Source organism: Lissotriton vulgaris, chromosome 5, assembly GCF_964263255.1.
Source record: "Lissotriton vulgaris chromosome 5, aLisVul1.2, whole genome shotgun sequence".
Taxonomy (NCBI): domain Eukaryota; kingdom Metazoa; phylum Chordata; class Amphibia; order Caudata; family Salamandridae; genus Lissotriton; species Lissotriton vulgaris.
The window spans coordinates 1,516,150,540-1,516,168,806 of record NC_141693.1 but is presented as its reverse complement, the minus strand read 5'-3'; the positions used below and the strand labels follow the sequence as shown (position 1 = coordinate 1,516,168,806).

At 45.8% G+C, this 18,267-nt stretch overlaps 1 protein-coding gene across 7 annotated transcripts in view; it reads right to left on the bottom strand.

The window, feature by feature from the left end:
- AMPD2 (adenosine monophosphate deaminase 2) overlaps window positions 1-18,267 on the bottom strand; it is a 664,925-nt gene that overhangs the window by 43,981 nt on the left and 602,677 nt on the right. For all 7 annotated transcript variants that reach the window (XM_086923574.1, XM_086923576.1, XM_086923572.1 and 4 more), the window contains 5 exons: window positions 14,479-14,610; window positions 13,454-13,617; window positions 11,218-11,344; window positions 4,820-4,983; window positions 153-273 (listed from right to left, as the gene is read on the bottom strand). In XM_086923574.1, the coding sequence (XP_086779700.1) occupies window positions 153-273; window positions 4,820-4,983; window positions 11,218-11,344; window positions 13,454-13,617; window positions 14,479-14,610 (708 nt within the window). The remainder of the gene's footprint in view (window positions 1-152; window positions 274-4,819; window positions 4,984-11,217; window positions 11,345-13,453; window positions 13,618-14,478; window positions 14,611-18,267) is intronic.

The window sequence follows — 18,267 nt, the reverse complement described above, 5'->3', positions numbered from 1 at the left end:
AAGGTGCAGGGAATCCTTGTCCTCTATCATTGTAAACATGTTCATACAAGGATACTCAAGGCTGTAAAGAGGAAGAATGCAGGGCTTTTGCAAGTAATACAGCACAGGTCTGTGTACCATCCCTACTCCAGGAGGTCTGGGGTGCTCCTTACCTTCCGCAGCAGGAGACCATGGGAGATGTTCTCGGACAGCATGAAGCCTGACACCAGGTGGTGGATAGGACCCGCCTCTCCACAGTGAGGCCGCAGCACAAAGGTGTGGAATCCCCGGTTACTGGAGAGAAGCAAAGATGTACTTTTACAGACCAGAGAGGCGGGAAGGTAATTAGGCAGCCATACGTTTAACTGTGCTTATTGCCATGCAACCTTAAATAGTGTCAGAAACATTGCAATCTATATATCCAGATTGCTTTTTACATAGATAGAATACTTGATGTTCTTGACGTCAACGAAAAATGGAACTCACCATAGAGACAGACACGACATGCTTTATATTTATGTTACACAAGAATGCTGGGAGGGAATACTCCCTCTAAGCTGGCTGGCGCACTTATTTGGAAACCCAAGGGTTTCTTAACAAAATGTAATCAAAATGCCTGAATGTGATGCTTCATACAATACTTCTTTTCCCATATTTAAGAATTGTATTCACTCAGTTAACATCTGTCAGTCAATAATCTTTTCGTTACATCCACATTATGATGTCTTATGATCATTCATTTGTAAACAACCCAATGGCATTTCATGTCACGAGATGTCCCTACATCATGGGTTACATTCATAAAGCTGTGGAAATAAAACAAGAGGCTCTACTTAGCATTCCAAATGAAAATAAATCATAGAAATCAGCCTATTGGCTATGTGCTTAGGTCAGCTAACTATGTTCCCAAGTGACAGTTCCACGCATGCCTGACGCTGAAAGAGCAAGTGGTAAACGTGACTCGCCCCTATAAACTTGCAATTATGAGCGTTAGTACAGGGTGTGTCTGCCGACTGACATGTCCAAAGCTGCGTGATGATGTGCAGGAAAAGTAAAAAGTGTAAAGAAAAAGATGTGAAGAAAAAGACCTTTGCGGTGCACTCAAAAAACGAACGAGGTGCGTTTCTCTATTTACACCAATTGCTATTGATGAAGAGATACATCGAAGAAAAGCTCGTAAGACATTGTGACCGGAACTATTACCAGAAAAATAACGTTGTTAGCGTGCCTCAAGTCGTTAAATGCTAACAATGCAGTTACATACAGTTACTCAGGCATGCAATCATGCTGTGACATAGTTGCGGTGCGGTTAAAGCAGAGTTCAGTGCCTACCAGGATGGTTGCGTGTCGGTCTCTTGCCACCTTGATGTGAAAGTGTAAATGTGAATTTAGAGTCGGACGTAACATAAACGTTACGTGCGAGGGGCTGTGAGAGCATACTCGCGTCTTGAAGGAACCGCGTTGAAATGTCAGTGTGATACTAGCCAGCATCAATAAAGTTCATTGTGATGGTATATACAAGTACAAATCAATGTATGAATCAATATATCAACCCTCTACAATTCACAATTAACGTAGATGTCAAAAGGGCAGTTCAAACTAATGCTCTCCCATAATCAAACGATACAGTGACTAAATTATTAAAAGTGTCGCATGTAAGCTAAAATCACCAATCAATCTGAACATAAATAGAAAAGAACAAATAAAAAAAACTCCAAAATCGTGTCTGCACAATGGGTCATCAGCGTGGAGATTAAGAAAAACAAACAAAGACGTCGATTATTTTGTGTATACTGTTGTTAATCATAAAAAGCAGTTAAATTCAAGTCTGTCGTTCATTCCATTCGGCTGCATGGCTTGTAATTTTTTGATCCTAAAAAATTCAGATCTGGCCAACGACTTATGTGGGTCAGTATCCGGTTTATGCTGGAGTGCTTCTAGTAAGCGTAATTGCGCTATGTTGTGTCTAGCTTCTAGCCAGTAAGCAGCGACGGTTGATTTTGTGTTCCGTAGTCTGATATTGCTTTTATGTTCCGAAATGCGGACTTTTATTTTGGTCATGTTACCCCGAGTACAATCCTTAGATAAGTTGATACTGCAACCAACAGCATGCAGTGTCTTGTGACGTCTAGACGCTGTTGGTTGCCGTATCAACTTATCTAAGGATTGGACTCGGAGTACCACGACCGAGATCTGAAATCCGGAGCTTGCTTCTTGTTTGCTTTGACTATTACTTGTGATGCAGTGATCGCCACTATTGGAATGAGTTTTGCTTTGAATTAGTGTACAACAGAAAGAATTTATACTGGTTCTTTTATTAGTTGCGTTTGCCCTGATGAAGTTTTGGCTGACTGGCCTGACGAAACACGTGTTGGCAATTCTGTGGTTACCCTTTGGTTTGAACAGCATCCAGCAAGAATTGTGATCATTGAGGATGCTATGAAAATGGAATAATAAAAGAAGAGAAAACCACCTAATCCATTGGAGAGTTGTGAATTTACATTTGCTTTTACACTTACAACTGTTGCTCAGGCTTCTATTTGCTAATCCGAAATGCATTGGGTTGTTTACAAATGAATGACCACTTGACATCATAATGTGGATGTTACGAACAGATTATTGCCTCACAGATTATAATTGAGTGAATAAAATTCTTAAATCTGGAAAAAGAAGTATGGTATGAATCATCGCATTCATGCAAATTGATTACATTTTGTAAAGAAACCCTTGGGTTTCCAAATAAGTGCGCCAGCCAGCTTAGAGGGAGTATTCCCTCCCAGCATTCTTGTGTTACTAAAGTCGGCGCCAGTGGACTCGGCGTACTGACAGGGGCGCACACAGATTAAACAGATTCTGTTGATGAACATATGTAACTTTGAGTGCACAGTGGCAACATTGTTTAATTATATTTAAGATAGTCAGTTATGTCCAGTTTACAGAGAAGTTAAACAACAATGGGTATCAAACCGGTTACAATATAAGCGATTACGTCCTCGGTGTTTGGGGTTCCAAGTACACAGTGTAATTCAAGTGGTTACTGTGGTGCAGCGTTGGTGGGGGTCAGCACCTTAGATAGTCGAGCCATTAGAAAAACAATATCAAGCGGAAACACAGCATCACATTGTTACCACTGCCACCTATGTTAGGTTGTCATGTTGGGTTTGATGGGCAGGGACACCTGGTCAGATTCTTCTGAGAGGCCATGTTTGCTCGTTGGAGCATCATGGGGGTGGACTGGGAATCAAAAAGAGTCCTGCCCCATGCCCTTCCTCCTGCTCTTTCATCTCTCTTACTCTTTCCCCTAGCTCTTGAAGCTCCCACTATGCCTGCTTTAACCCCCTAGGGGAGCTGGAGAGATTGACAGAGGCACCTGCAGACGCCCGCTGCCCTAAAAAAACGACCACCCGGTGGAAAGTAAAGCAGTCCAGGCCTGTCACATGAAGTACTCTGAGCTGCACACAGCGGCGGCTGGCTGAGGTAAGTGCGTGGGAGAGGACTGATGACCTAATAAGGTACTATTTATGTATTTCATTATACCTATTCTGTCATCTGTCGACTCCTCCCCCCGCCCCACAGCGTTTACATGTGCTGGCTGCCGCTTGCTGCACAGCCTGTTAAGGGTAACAGTGTTCTAGGGTTAACATACAAACACAGAGCAGGTGTTTCAGCACAGGCTTGTGGCTTGTTCGAGAGTGCAGACCAAACTTAACAGCGCATGTAGTCCAGGACAGCTATGCAGCTTATTGGGGGGGCCAAAGTTACACTGTTACCTGAACAAGCTGTTCAAGGTAACCAGATCTGGACTAGGACGTTGGGTAAAAGGCCATTCTTGCCTGTGCAGATAGTTCAGAGGGGCCATGCTGGGGGAAGAGCTGGGAGATACTCCTAAACGTAATAGTAGTTCAGGATATGCATGCTGGGAGATGGGAGCAATGCAGGGATACACTAATGTGTACAGACCAATCAGAATGGCAGAGAAACAAATTACAGTGCCCACCAATAGATGGCAGAATAATACACAGCTTGTGAATCCAGAAAAGGTTCTTGTTGGAAAAACACTCCTACCGGCTCAGGTGAGAAAAGGGTTCCATGCTAGTGGAAGACAAGCATCATCAGACTGTGAGTGAGTTTCAACGTGGTCAGGTTGCTAGTTGGATGGCGAATAATCACTGATCTCACCCGTATTGGTGGAGCAGGATAGTCATGTTGTTCGTGAGAGTGCAGAGAAACACTGTCACCTGCACAGGCTGTTCACGGTAGCCATATTTGGGGCAGGAAGAGGGATGTGGGCACATTTCTACCGGTGTAGGTAGGTAAGCGTGGCCATTCTGGGGGTATGCTGTTCTGTCAGGGCAGCCACGTATGATGCAGGGACACACTAATGTGTGTGCAATCTCATCAGTGTGGTAGGTACACACTACTGATACGCTGGAAGAGTCATACTGGCAGATTGTTCAGTGTGGTTATGTTGGAGGATGCAAGGGTAGCTCTTACAAGCTCATAAATCTGGGTACGCTCTTACATGCACACATCGTTTAGGGCCTGCAGGCAAGGCAGTGTTACTTTGCTTGTATGGATGCGCAGAACTGCCAGGTAGGGGTCGTGCATATATAGTTCAAGGGGGTTACGCTGGTGTAGCTGCATACATGGCATGGACTAAACAGAGCAGGTGGCTCAGCGTGACCATGTTAAGTGGTTGCTTTTGTACTCACACAGATGGTTCAGGAGGGCCATGTTGTGGTGGGACCCACATACACACTCATTACCTAAGCACATCTCTTACCAACGCAGGCTGCTCAAGACTACTATGTTAGGCAGGGTACTCACACACACCTCTTACCTACGCAGGTGGTTCAGCACAGCCATGTTGGCATACATGTAGTACAGATAATAGGAATATGGTGGGTTGTGCTCATCAGTCCATTTCTCTGGTAGGGGGCTGTCCAAGTTAAAGATGTGATGCTCCGGCTTGGATTCATCATCCACACTGTCAAAGCCGTCCACCTGTCCAGGGGTGAATGAGGAAACATAGTCACTGTCACATAATGCAGCAGAAAGGACTACGGGGTTAAAATCAATCTAGATTTACTCAATAAGCAAATAGTTTACTTCTGCAGCAGTGCCGGATCAGAAGGTTGCATCTGAAAGAACTACTATGGGCGAATCTGGAAAGAATAGCAAGAACTTCATCTACACCGTGAATGGGATCTCAACCAGAACCACGGTGGTCTCTTCTCCCAGTGGCAGGCTCATACGGGACATGTCAGAGGGACCAGTGATGCTTCTATGGCACAAGATGCCTTCTGTCCATCACAAGACCATCCGCTATCCGACCCAAGAGAAAAGTCCTGCACCTTCCACAGACAGGACACCACAGAAAACCAGCCCCAGCACAACCACTCTACTTCTGTTTATAAAAGGGATATTCAACCCGGGTGTGAGCAGCGTCTATATGCAAAATATATGTACACGCTACTTCAGAAGTTTACTGCCTATGGCAGCTGGGATAATCGACGTACATCCAAATCAGGTTTAAAAAAGATTTCCAAACACTGGGTTTATTGAAGCCTATTGTGTTGTTGATGATACATTTATGTAAAGGCCTTCCACGGCTAGCGGTGCTCAAAACTTCAATAAAATGTGTTTTCTTTCAAATAAAAAAACATTTCCAAAAAAGCCACATTTTGTCTTTTTTGCAGAGTACAAATTGAAGTAAGCTTGGGAGAATTCTTCGTTAGGGATGTACTTTATTCTGTACCCAACCGTCCCTTAATTTAAACCACACATTCCAAATATGTTCTAAGCTTCACAATTCAGTATGTACTCATTATTAGCATCCGCCAAAGGAGGATTTGGTTAAGGTAAACAAAAAAAGATGCAGTAATTTGTAGATTGTGCGGCATAGGCACTTATGACCAGCGCCCACTTATCTTGCAGACAAGCTTGCCATCTCTTGAGGCTTTCGGCACACCCACAGCCAGGCACCATCAGGCTGCAAACTAACACGTGTAACAAAGAAAAAACAAGCGAGCAGGCCTTTTCCAGCTATGTACCCATGAACTGAAACAATATACATGTATCCATGAGGACCCCCGAACGCTGCTCCAATGTAGGACAGAACTGAAGACACTTCTCTTAAAAGAACACTACATCATAAGGCGGTAACAATCCAATAAACAGCATTCTTTTCTTTCACACAGTGACTACGCTTGCCTTTGACCCTATACAGCACCGCCGCCTTTTTTGGTAGGTTCGTATTAGACAAATTCCACATAAATACATAGACATCAGTCCTAGAAGCTTTTTTGTGTACATCCTTTGAGGGACGTCGGAAAACAGGTCTGAAACACTTTTTGCGATTTAAGGCCCAACTCTCTTGTTTATAATTGTTGACACTTTTTATAATGGTATTTTTCACTTGCAAATAACATTTTGAGTTTGAACACAACCCTGCTTCTGATCCAACCAAACCCGAGCCAAACCAACCCAGTCCAAATCAACCAGAGTTCAGTCCAAACCTTACAGCACCCTACGCCCAGTGCCACATCAGGCCCACTGGATCACAATTCTAACCGGAAAACAGTTATGTTATGTTATTTTAAAATTAGTTCTACCGTGCACGGTCAATAGTCGGTTTCATGGCGCTCATGGACAAAAGCAGAGGAGGCAGACAGCGAGGATTATTCGTAAGCTAGCTGGAAGAGGTGCGTTTTAAGTAGTTTACGGAAACTGGTGTAACTGGGACAGAGTCGGATTGTAGTCGGGAGGGAGTTCCAAATTGTGGGGGCAAGAAAGGAGAAGCAGGAGCCTCCGTGCTTTTTGCGTTTGAACCTGGGGATGGTTAGGAGGTTATGTGTGGAAGACCGGAGATTCCTTGAGGGAATGTGACGCTTGAGGCTGAGGGAGGTGAAAGCTGGAGCAAGGGCGAGGAGTGACTTGAAAACAGTGCAGCCCAGTTTGAAAATGCATTGAGAGGCTACTGGAAGCCAGTGCAGTCTCCTCAGCAGGGGCGAGACGTGTTGGTGCTTGGGCTGTTGAAAGACCAGTCTGGCCGCCTGGTTTTGTACCAGCTGAAGCCGATGAAGGTGGTAAGCAGGGATCCCCACGTACAGGGAGTTGGCATTGTCAATACGGGAGGTGACAAGGGCCATGATGACAAGTGTGAGAGCCTCAGTAGTGAGAAACCTGCGAATTTTGCAGATCCTGCGCAGATGGTAAAAGCAGGAAGAAGTAACAGCATTGATTTGAGGCCTCATAGATAAATCACTAGAGATGATAACACCGAGGCTCTTCACCGTATTGACAGGCCAGGGTGGGGGGCCAAGGGAGGGAGGCCAGAAACTGGAGCTCCAGGGGTTAGAGGACCCTCCTGTCAGCACCAACTCCGTCTTACTGGGATTGAGCTTCAGCTGGCTGAAATGCATCCACTCAGAGATGGCAAGCATAGTGGATTGGAAATTGGCACAGGAAGAAGGGAAGGAGTCGATAGGAAAAATTAACTGTAAACCATCCGCATAATTAAAAATAGTGGCAGGGGTGTGACGGAGAGAAGCTATAAGAGGTTGCATATAGAGATTAAATAGGAGGGGCGAAAGAGCAGAACCTTGAGGGACACCACAGGAAAGTGAGGAGTAAGGGGCAGAGAAAGTGGATAAATGAACCGACTCGGAGCGCTGGTGCAGGAAGGAACTGATCCATGTTAAAGTCAAGCCCAGAATGCCCGCGTTTTTGACACGGTCGATCAAGATGACATGATCGACCGTGTCAAAAGCAGCCGACAGATCTAATAGGACGAGAGCTTGGGCCAGGTTCTTATCGGCGCCTTGTTTCAGCACATCCATTACAGCCACGATGACAGCTTCCGTGGAGTGGGCCAGTCTAAACCCGGCTTGCTGGTCATCTAAAAAAGAAGACTCTTCAATGAAGGTGCTGAGGCAGCGGGTGACATAAGTCTCCAAAACCTTCCCCAGATAGGGGAGGAGGGAGATCGGCCGATAGTTACTCAGGACAGATGGGTCAGCACCGTGCTTTTTGAGTATAGGAACGACAACTGCCTGTTTGAAAGCATCAGGGACAGAACCTGTGGCAAGCGAGTTGTTGAGGAGTGCTAACGGGGGACCCGGACAAGCCAAAAAGGCGGCTTTCAGGATTTGAGGGGGGCAACAGTCGTTAGGGGAGCCTGAGCTGACCGCATGTAACAAGGAAGTGAACTCTGTCTGGGAGATGGGGGGGAACTCGTTAAAGCAGCAGAGATTCATGGGAGGTAAGGAGCAGGCAGTGGACGAGGAGGGAGGAGGGATATTGTTTTTGATAGTGGTGATCTTGTCAATAAAGAATGAATTGAGGGAATCACAAAGGGCCTGTGAGGGTTGGGGTTGAACAGTAACGCGGTCGGGCAGGGAGAGTTTTTCTACAATTGAAAAGATATCCTTGGTTTTAGAAGCTGAGCTAAGAATTTTCTGGGAAAAGTAGGAGGTTTTGGCCAATAAAATAGATTTTTTGTACAGTTTTAGTAGATCAACATAGGCAGTTTTTAATGAGGGATCATAGTTACGCCTCCATTGGCGCTCAGCTTGTCTGAGAGCTAATTTGTCCAGTTTTAGTTGGTCCGTGAACCAACGCTGAGCATCATGCGTGCGTTTAGTTTTAGTGGTTCTCAGCGGGGCAACCACATCACTCGCCTGTTTCAGCCATTGGTCGAGGACGTCAGTTTGGGTAGATGTCATGGTCATGTCGCTGGGGGTTGTGAAATTCAGAGATATCGCCTCGCTTCTAGTTCCGTGCAGTTAAATTGGTAGTAGGTAAGGGGCGAGGGGGCAGAGCAGCTCCAGTGAGAAGGAACTAAAAAAGTGATCCAACCAGGTGCAGGGATAGAGTAGGGGAGGGGAGATGTCAAGATTGGCCGTCCATACTTGGTCGAGGGTGTGACCTTTAGCATGGGTAGCCACTGAAATGTGCTGATTGCAGTTCAGGCCAAGTAGCAGATCTGTGAATTCAGCAGAAAGACTGCTTTCCCGGGGATCCAGCGGCCAGTAGTTAAAATTGCCAATAATGAGGATTTTGGCGGAGTTAATAACTAACCGAGAGATGAGGTCGCCAAATTGATGGGAAAAGAGAGACATATTATCAGGGGGACGATAAACAAGAACACAGATAAAGGAGAACTTAGGAGAAGTGAATTTCAGCGTAAGGATGTCGGTGTTGGGAATAGTGGTAGTTTCCAAGTTTGTGAAATTATATTGGGAGCGGATGATAGCAGCTACCCCCCCACCCATTCTGCCCGCCGCCCTGTTGGAATGTAAGATGTAATAGCCCGAAGGGATAGCGGCAAGGATGTCGGGGGTAGAGTCATCAGTTAACCAAGTCTCCGAGAGGAGAAGAATATCAATATTACTGTTGTCCAGCAGTTGAAAGATTTCAAGCTGATGCTTAGCCAGCGAGCGGGTGTTAAGGTAAACAATTGAGATGGAATGGGGTGCTGGTGGGCCATCAGCGAGTGGCAAGGTGGAGGAGTTGTTACAGATGATGGGAATAGGTACAGCGGGTGTACTAGAGGGGGAGCAGTAAGGTTTCAAGATGCCGCAGGCTTGAGCAGTGCCAACGGCGCGGAGGTCAAGGGGGCCAGGGTGTTGGAGGGAGAACAGGTCCTTGGAGGAATACGTGATGCGATGGGCATAGTGGGTGGCCGCTGGACGCGGCCGGCCGCGGCCGGGCGCAGACGGGCTTAACTTAGGCGCAACTTCGGCGCGAAGTCGGCGCTCCCGCTGCGCTCGTCCGCTGTGCTTTCGCCAGGCCGCCATGTTATACAGGCCGGGAAGTGAGCCACTAGACCGCTAACCTGCAAGGTGGAGAGGCAGGGCGGAAGTGGTGTCAGGAGCAGGAAGTGGCACTCGGCTGAACGACCCTCCGCACAAACGGCACAATGCCGGGGCGGAACGGGGTCAAGAGCGTAAGGAAGCAGGTAGGTAGGTTGCCAAGCCCAGTACCCAGAAGCACAGAACATTAAACAAATTTGCGCTAACAAAATAAATGTATAACACAGCTAGTAAAATCAGCTATAAAATCAGCAGCGAGACGAGCACACACCCGCAGCCTAAATCGCTGCGTTTGTCTGAATAAAGGTGCAGTTGTCGCGCTTAAAATAGAAAAAGTTCTGCAGCCACTTGACCGCTAACCTGCAAGGTGGAGAGGCAGGGCGGAAGTGGTGTTAGGAGCAGGAAGTGGCGCTTGGCTGAACGACCCTCCGCACAAACGGCACAATGCCGGGGCGGAACGGGGTCAAGAGTGTACGGAAGCAGGTAGGTAGGTTGCCAAGCCCAGTACCCAGAAGCACAGAACATTAAACAGTGTCATAATCCTAGCACAACCCCATCCAGAGCCCAGTCCAAGTATGAGGCATGTTGTTGTAAGGAGACACAATGAAGACACTACTCTGTAGCTTCTTCGATTATCCTTCATGTGTATTCCTCTTTTGTCCCTCGCAAGGAGCCCATCATCCGACAGCGTCCACACTGCGATCCGGTAACTGCCTGTCCTAAGAAACGTCTTCAAAATGTTATTTGCAAGTAAAAACATACCATCATATAACAAGTGTCAACAACTATAAACACGATGCGGTAACTGACTGTCGTAAGAAACTGACTGTTCAGTGTACCGACCGGCAGAAGGTGCAACGTCCCTCAGAAGATACAAGAGTACATTTAAATACGAAAGAAACACAGCACGGTATCAAGCGCGTGCAGTGACACACAATACATGTCATGTAATCAAACGCATGCACAACACATGTTAAGAAATAAATAAAACACATGTTCACTCCATCAAGGCCCACGTTACGAATGGCCTGAAATACCTCCCAGTGACGCTGGCCCACCCGAGTTACAAATTTTCCGAAATACTGGTTGTGAGGGCGGTTGATAGTGGGATTACAGGTGCGGCCCAGAGGGTCCCCTTAGAAATTAGGAATTACAGAGAGATCAGACGTTCCGTGTCCGATTTTCCCCAAGTAATTCCTCAATCCTCCCTGGATTTTCATGAGCATATATATATGCAACCAAAATTACTGAGTAAAAATAAACAGATAACTAGGGTTCCGGCAGATCTCACAACTCCCATAGGGGCAGTGTCTGCTGTTACTACCCTCTCTGGAATTAAGAGGCTACTTGTAATGAGGGCCCACGCATCTTATGGCATCACCCGGTTTCCCAATCTCAAATGGGTACAGGCCGAGGAACTCACGTGCTCCAAGAAGAGGTGCAGCTCTGGGTGGCTAGCAGGGTTAACCGTGGCCTCAAACAAGGGCATGAAAATGTTCGCCAGCATCTCCTGGAAATTGGCCAGCTGATTCTTGGAGCGATAAACATCACTGAGAAAGAAAAAACAGAACATGTGGGAGAGTAAAGAGGAGAGATGGAACCAGATCTTACTACTACATGAATTTAAATGACACCTTGAGTGAGCTGAGGCAGTTTCTCGCGGCTCGCCCACCCCTACATGCATGAGGGTGGCAGTGACGCAGTGAGCTCCGGCAATGTGAGATATCAGAGGGTGGTCACACACCCTTGCTTCAGGACAGCGACAAACCAGTGAGGGGTTGTACACAGACCACAAGGCTGTGACTCACATGGGGAGGGGTAAGCTTTAGAACTCCGAATAACTGGGTCCGGCAAGCATTTTAACGCTGTTTATTATGACTATTATCAATAATCATAACCCCATGCCCCTCGCCTCAGACTACATGAGAAATCAAGGGGCAAATGATCAACGGCCATCGATAATTATCGCTGGCCGCGCTTAGCGATACATTTCTTATCGCAGGCTATCTTTGGAATTTATTGCCCTGGTAGCGCGTTATTAACGCGTTTCTCGAGGGCGATAAAAATTGCAGGGACAGGTAAGTCGGCATTTTAGCAGACGTTAGATTTTGGAGGAAACAGCGGATTTCTTCAAAAACTAACAAGGCATATTATCAAGGGCCTTATCTCCGCTTTTTTAGCTTTAAAACTCAAAAAAGTGGAGATAATGTTTTTGCCCTATTAACAAGGCAGTGCTAACATGCAGCCTTGTTAGCAACGCCTCGCTTTGTATCTCTAATGATATTCAAAGTGGGCGTCACTGGGCAGTACAACCTTGCAAATATCTCTGATGTGCACCTCGCAATATTTACAAGGCTGACCCAGCATTTTAGCAGAGGTTAGTTTTTGGAGAAAACCGCTGTTTTCTCTGAAAACTAACGTCTGCTACAATGCAGACTTACCTATCCCTAACATTGGGGTGGATTATGCTGATACCACCCTGTGGGTCGTATCAGCAAGGTTATCGACGTTTTGAACGGAACATCGCTGGAAAACCAGCAATGTTCCCTGCAAAACGGCGATAACCTCGCTATCTCTGGAATTTTTATCGCCTTGGAGAAATGTGCTGTTAATAACGCGCTACCAGGGCGATAAATTCCAGATATAGCCTGCAATAAGAAATTTATCACTAAGCCCGGCCAGCGATAATTATCGCTGGCTGTTGATAAAATGCCCGCAAGTGCTTTAGAGTGGCCTGCTTATAGTTGGTGGGCAAAGCACCTTTGCTGAGAAGGCAGGGCAAAATGTCAGTATGACGGATTCAAAAGGTCTGCTGCCAAAATATGCTTTACGACAAGGGTTTGAGTACTGAGATAAAACAAGCATTGGCAAAATCAAAATGCCTGGCCTTTGCAAGATGATATGATGGGTACATTTTTAATTGCAAGCATATACCATGAAAATAAGGGGAGAGGGAGAACACATGCTGCCGCGTTTAGGTGGCCCTATGCTTGCAATAAAATATAGTAATGAAACAAACAATTAACCATTGAATTTAGTTTTATCAGAACAGAATTGTATCTTCCTAGCAGGCAGGTGTAAGTAGTACTGCTATAGATGCCCATTTCAATTTTGATGCACATAACCTAAACATATAAGTCTTTATGCCACAAAGAACATTTACTATTGGCTTTGTATTACTGTAACCTGATGACAAAGCATAAACAAGGATGACTCAGCAATACAAAAATAACGAATTAAAAGGAAAAAAACACTGTCAAAGTAAATTATTGGCCCACCAGCCCTGGCATTGAAGTAAACTTCTTTTAAGTAGGAATTGAACATTTAATTAGAAAAAATGCTGCCAATCACAATGGAAAAAAGCCAATGGCTGAAGTTGGCTGAGCCACTGCTCCATACGAAGTGCTGCGGTGGGTGGAAGCAAAATGTGAGTGACAGGTCAACGAATAAAGCAGGTTGACCCAAATCACTCTGTTTCATGCATGATTTTTTTGTTATTATTACATGAGGCTGGTGAGACCAGAAAATGTGGGTGAAAGGTTACCAATTAGTAGTGCTGACAAAACGGGAAATGTAGGACCAAGATCAAGATTGACAGCAATGTGTGTCTGCTTATTACCAATAGATGCCAGTGTGTGCAGATGCTGTGAGGTACTCACAAGAGTCGCGGCACTTGGATTAGCCAGCGCACGTTGTTGGAATGCACCTTGTGGTTGACGGCCCACTTAGCCAAGCTGTCCCATTCATTCATGGAGCGGCCATAGATGGAAAGACGAAGCTCAGCATTCTGGTACTTGCTCTCCTCAAAGTCGGCCATTACCTCCTGTGGAAAAAAAAGTACTGCAGGGCAAAGAAACACTACCAGTGTTCACACAAAGTAGCATATGTAACAACGAACAAACAGCGACATACAGGCACATACAGGTCGCATGGAAAGGTACATGTTCAAACAGAGGGACAGGGAGAGAACTGACAGAGACACTAGTAACTAGACAAACACTGGGACAGACAAACAAAGGAAGAATAGGCAAAAGGACCACTAGATAGGCATTCGGAAAAAGACACATACACAAATAAATTAGCAGAGATGAGGAATAACAAACACGGTATACAGACAAAGTACTACTGCTAGACAGAAACAAGGAGAGTGATTATACTGACAGAAATGGCCTTTGTACACTATGTGATCCCACTTGTCCCAGCCTGGGTCTCTGAGCAAACATTGGCCCTTTAGGTCCCTGGGTAGGTCTCTGTTTGCACATTGGCTCCTAAGCCCCCCAGAATTATTGCAATACATACTTCAGACCCTCGATCGCCACAGTGATTGTGGTGTGCACACTATGGATTCAATGCACAAAAGGGCTGTCAGACGGACCTCCAAATGGAGCAGTGCACATTGATTTCTCGGGCGCCAAGGCCAGTGTCAGAGTATGTTTGGGGCACTAGTCCAATGGTGGGCCTCAGTGTACACATAAGCCTTATAGATCTTTGGGTCATATAAGTGAGCAATACATTCTCCGGGGCCCCAGGATCATCCCAGTGATAACCATCCCACTGAGATCAGCCTCTGAGTGGTGCTCACACTTATGACTGACATAAGAATACTCTCAGTCTCACAGCACAACATCTGCCTTGAGTTCTCAGGGCTGGACCTGCGCTCCACTGACCGGATGCTGCGCCTTACCTTAATAATATGAGCAAAGTATTTCCCAGAGACACGGTTGTCCGTCTTGATGAAGATCTCACGCAGGATGGACTCTCCAATTGGGTTGTATTTGGCATTGAACTTATCGAAGCGGTGAAAGGTGTTACGGTCCTGAGGGTGTACAAAAAAAATTGAATAAAATCTATCATACAAACATGTACCAGTTTACACTTCCTAAGCCCTCCTCTTTTCAAAATTTCCCTGAGAATTTAAATTTCCTTTGAAATAGTTACTTATCTGCATTCACACTTTTAAGGGATGTCAGGTCTTTTAACAAGTCTTGCTACATATCAAGTAGGATCTCAAAACCTTTACACCCGAGCAAGTTATTGAAGTAGCATTTGAAAGGGTTCTGTGTCTTTAAAATACTGTTTCCTGCTATGGCTTCCCTCAATGGCAGCCGAAATTGTTAACTACCGACATATATGTCTGATTCTGTTGAATACTTCAAATTTAGACTCCTCGCCCTTTCAAATTACCCCAGATACCAAACAGGATAAGGAAGTTGCTCTGCAAAAGCTCCCACGGCCAACAGGTGGTGCCTCTGGACCCTGCTGTGGGTTTGCCCAACCTCTTTCAATGCAGAACCAGAGCTCTGCTCCGGATGTTTTTGTCAGTTCACCGACTTCCGAAAAACACTCTAAAAGTGTGCTAGGGAAAATGTTTTCTCCAAAGACTGCAAGCTATAAATCTTGCATGTCTGTAGGAAGTAGGTGTTGGTCATTTACCCACACAATGTCAGCCTTTAATGCTTGCGTTCCAAGCATGGCTAAAAGTCCTGCGACAAGTGCTCCCTGATGCATCTGAAGGCTATCAGGAAGTCCACAGCTGCTGTATGTCGCCAAACACCAGACGTGAGTCTGGTCACATTCAAAGTCCTGGGCCAGCTCCTGAGTCTTAGTTACAGTCAAGTGCACCATCCTTGAGTAGGTCAAGGATGAAGTTGAAAGATAAGTCTCAGCGGAAAATCAAAAAAATCTAATCAAGAGTCCACTCCTTCCCACAGCTACCGCTACAAAGAGAGGTCATGCCATTTATATTCCAAGAACCAGAATTCACCGCCATAGTCCAATTCCGATTTGATTCTACAGGTTGAATTGATGCACCCCATACTGAATCTCAGGCAGGCTGAGGCCTTTGAAGAGGCACTGCTGTTGTTTTTAAGACAATGTGGTATATCCTCAAGACCCCACTGATTCACCAGGGCCACCGTTCGGACTTCCATGGTCGTGGCCTACCACGGCGCTGCTTGACCAAGTTAGAGACATGTCCTGCCCTGTGCCAACAGCAGACTGCACCTCCAGGCCTTTGTTGATGGTAACACCAGTCCTGGCTGGTTCAGCTCTGACATCGGCACTGGAGGAGCCAATTCAAGATCCAAACTCAAAAAAACACATTCTGATCCGGAGCTAAATTTGACTAGATCTCGCCGTATGTGATATTCTGAAATTAGCAAATCCTTCCCGCTACCTATGGAAGACCCCCCTGCAATGCCGCTACCTCGAAGCCAGTTCAATAGATGGCTCTAGGCTATTTTTGGATCTGATTCTGATGCTCTACAAGATAATCAGCATGTTCCTCATGAAGAAGATGATGACTAGGAGGTGATCTAGTAAAAAGAGGGCCCCTGAACGCTAATAGTAGAAGAAGACAACACCAGGGAAAATAGCTAATTCAAAAAGCAACAAGAACACACTTCTCCATTACTTTACAGCCAGGTACGACTGAGTGAATAATCACTATAATGAGTTAGACCGTCTCAATTTATATTTTAATGTAGAGTGCATATTCATTAATATTGGATGACTAGGAGGTGGACAGGTTAACCCTTCCTCACTACCCTGGGGTTGGTCTGCATTTATAACTTCAAAATGCTTGTGGCCTTGACACTTCCCCTGAGAAAGAGCTGGACTCGCCACTGGGGATCCCTACTGAAGACAGCTTTTGCAGTAGTGGTTCGTACAGCCACAGAGGTGCTAAAATTGCAATTGGCAACTCGGGAAACTGAAGCAAATTTGCAACCCAGATTTTGCAGCCAGGTCCTTCAACTCATACAATGTTGTTGCTTTACAATGATGCTGTGATTGAGGCGTTGATAGAAGCATGGTCTTAGCACTGTCGGGTGCAGCCAGCGAGCCACCCTATTGTTAGTGGGGGACTAGCTGGCCCCTGGGGACCTAGCCTTTTTATTGCAGCATCTAACACTGGGAAGCCTAATCATACAGATTTCTGTGAATAAGGTAAACCCCTATGCTTTCCACACAGGTGTGCTGGGCAGGGAATCAAAATATACTAATGTGTTGGGAAGGAGAGTTACCTTTTCGGCTAGTTTGGCTCTGAGTTTCCTAAATGCGGTTTGCCTTTTGGGGCAAAATATACATGCTATCTGGAATATGATGAGGAGAATCTTGCCTGTCCTTTTGCAGGAGTTTCTGAACTTGTTCTGTCAGATGGTTCACAATGGACAGGCTCAGGCCAAGTACATTTTACAGCCGGTCTAGATACCATGGGGCATTGTTATAGGGACCAACGTGCTGGTCTGGCGATAAGTCTGGATGTGTTCCACAGATTTCTCTTGCGATGTACAAGCGCCCCTCATGGATATGTTGTTTCATGACTCCAGAGCGGCTCTTCGTAGAATACCCAGACTCAGCATTGGTGCATTTAAAGATAGCCAGGCTACAGCTCCCTCCTTGAATTTATTGACCCCGGCTTGCCAATTTTCCAGAAGTACTGCAAATTCTGAGCTTACTCTTAATAATCATTCTAACATTTGAAGTAGCATGCATAGCCTTTTTGTTGCTTTATGGGATGAGGTGGTAGCGAAGGCAGTACTCATCAGGGGGGTGTGGGGGGGGGTTGCTGATCCTGCAGCCACCCTGATTCCCCTTCAGTAACTGAAGACAATACAAGGCAGCTTCTGTTTGTTGTCTGCCCAGTTTGCATGCAATTGCCTCAGATTGGTAGGTCTTAGAGTTTGGTATAAATGGTTATGCCCTCCCTTTATTAGTAACCTCTCCCTCATGTGGCTCCAATTTGTACGTGGACTTTGGCAGAGAATGCTGCTATCCTCTTCCAGGAAGTGCAGCTTCGGCTGCTTGATAAAGGAGCAATAGAGAAAGCCCCTGAGGCAATGAAGGGTACAGGGTGCTACTCCTGGCACCTCTTGGGGGAGACGACCTGTACCACATGGGAGTTTAACCGCAGTAGGTTTACAACGCGGGTTTTACAACGCAAGTCGTTTCAACTGGAGGGCGCTGTAAGCTAAGGAATAGTATGATTTACTATCCAACACCTCCCCTACTGTACGTAGACTGGTGTTGTAATACTAGTCCAGCGCCCTCTAGCGCAAGTCGTTGAAATTACTTGCGTTGTAAAACCCACGTTGTAAGATACCGCGATCAACATGATCACGTAGTATCGTCATATATTCACCTCTTGGTGCCCAAGAAACATGGCAGGCTGAGTCTGATCTTTGATCTTCGGTTCATGAACACCTTCCTTTGGAAAGACAAATGCAAAATGCTAATTATGGCCCAGGTTCTCAATGCTTAACACCCTGAGGATAAGGTGGTGTTCTTAGGGTGTTTTTCATGTACATATTCTGCAGTCCACAAGTGTTTCCTCCTCTTTGTGGTGAGGCCATAACACTTCCAGTTCACTCTCCTGCCCTTCATCCTCACCTTGGCTCCCTGAGTATTTGTGAAGGTGATACAGTGGTCACAGACCATCTTCTAAAGATGTGAATAATTGTATGACTGGCGGTTG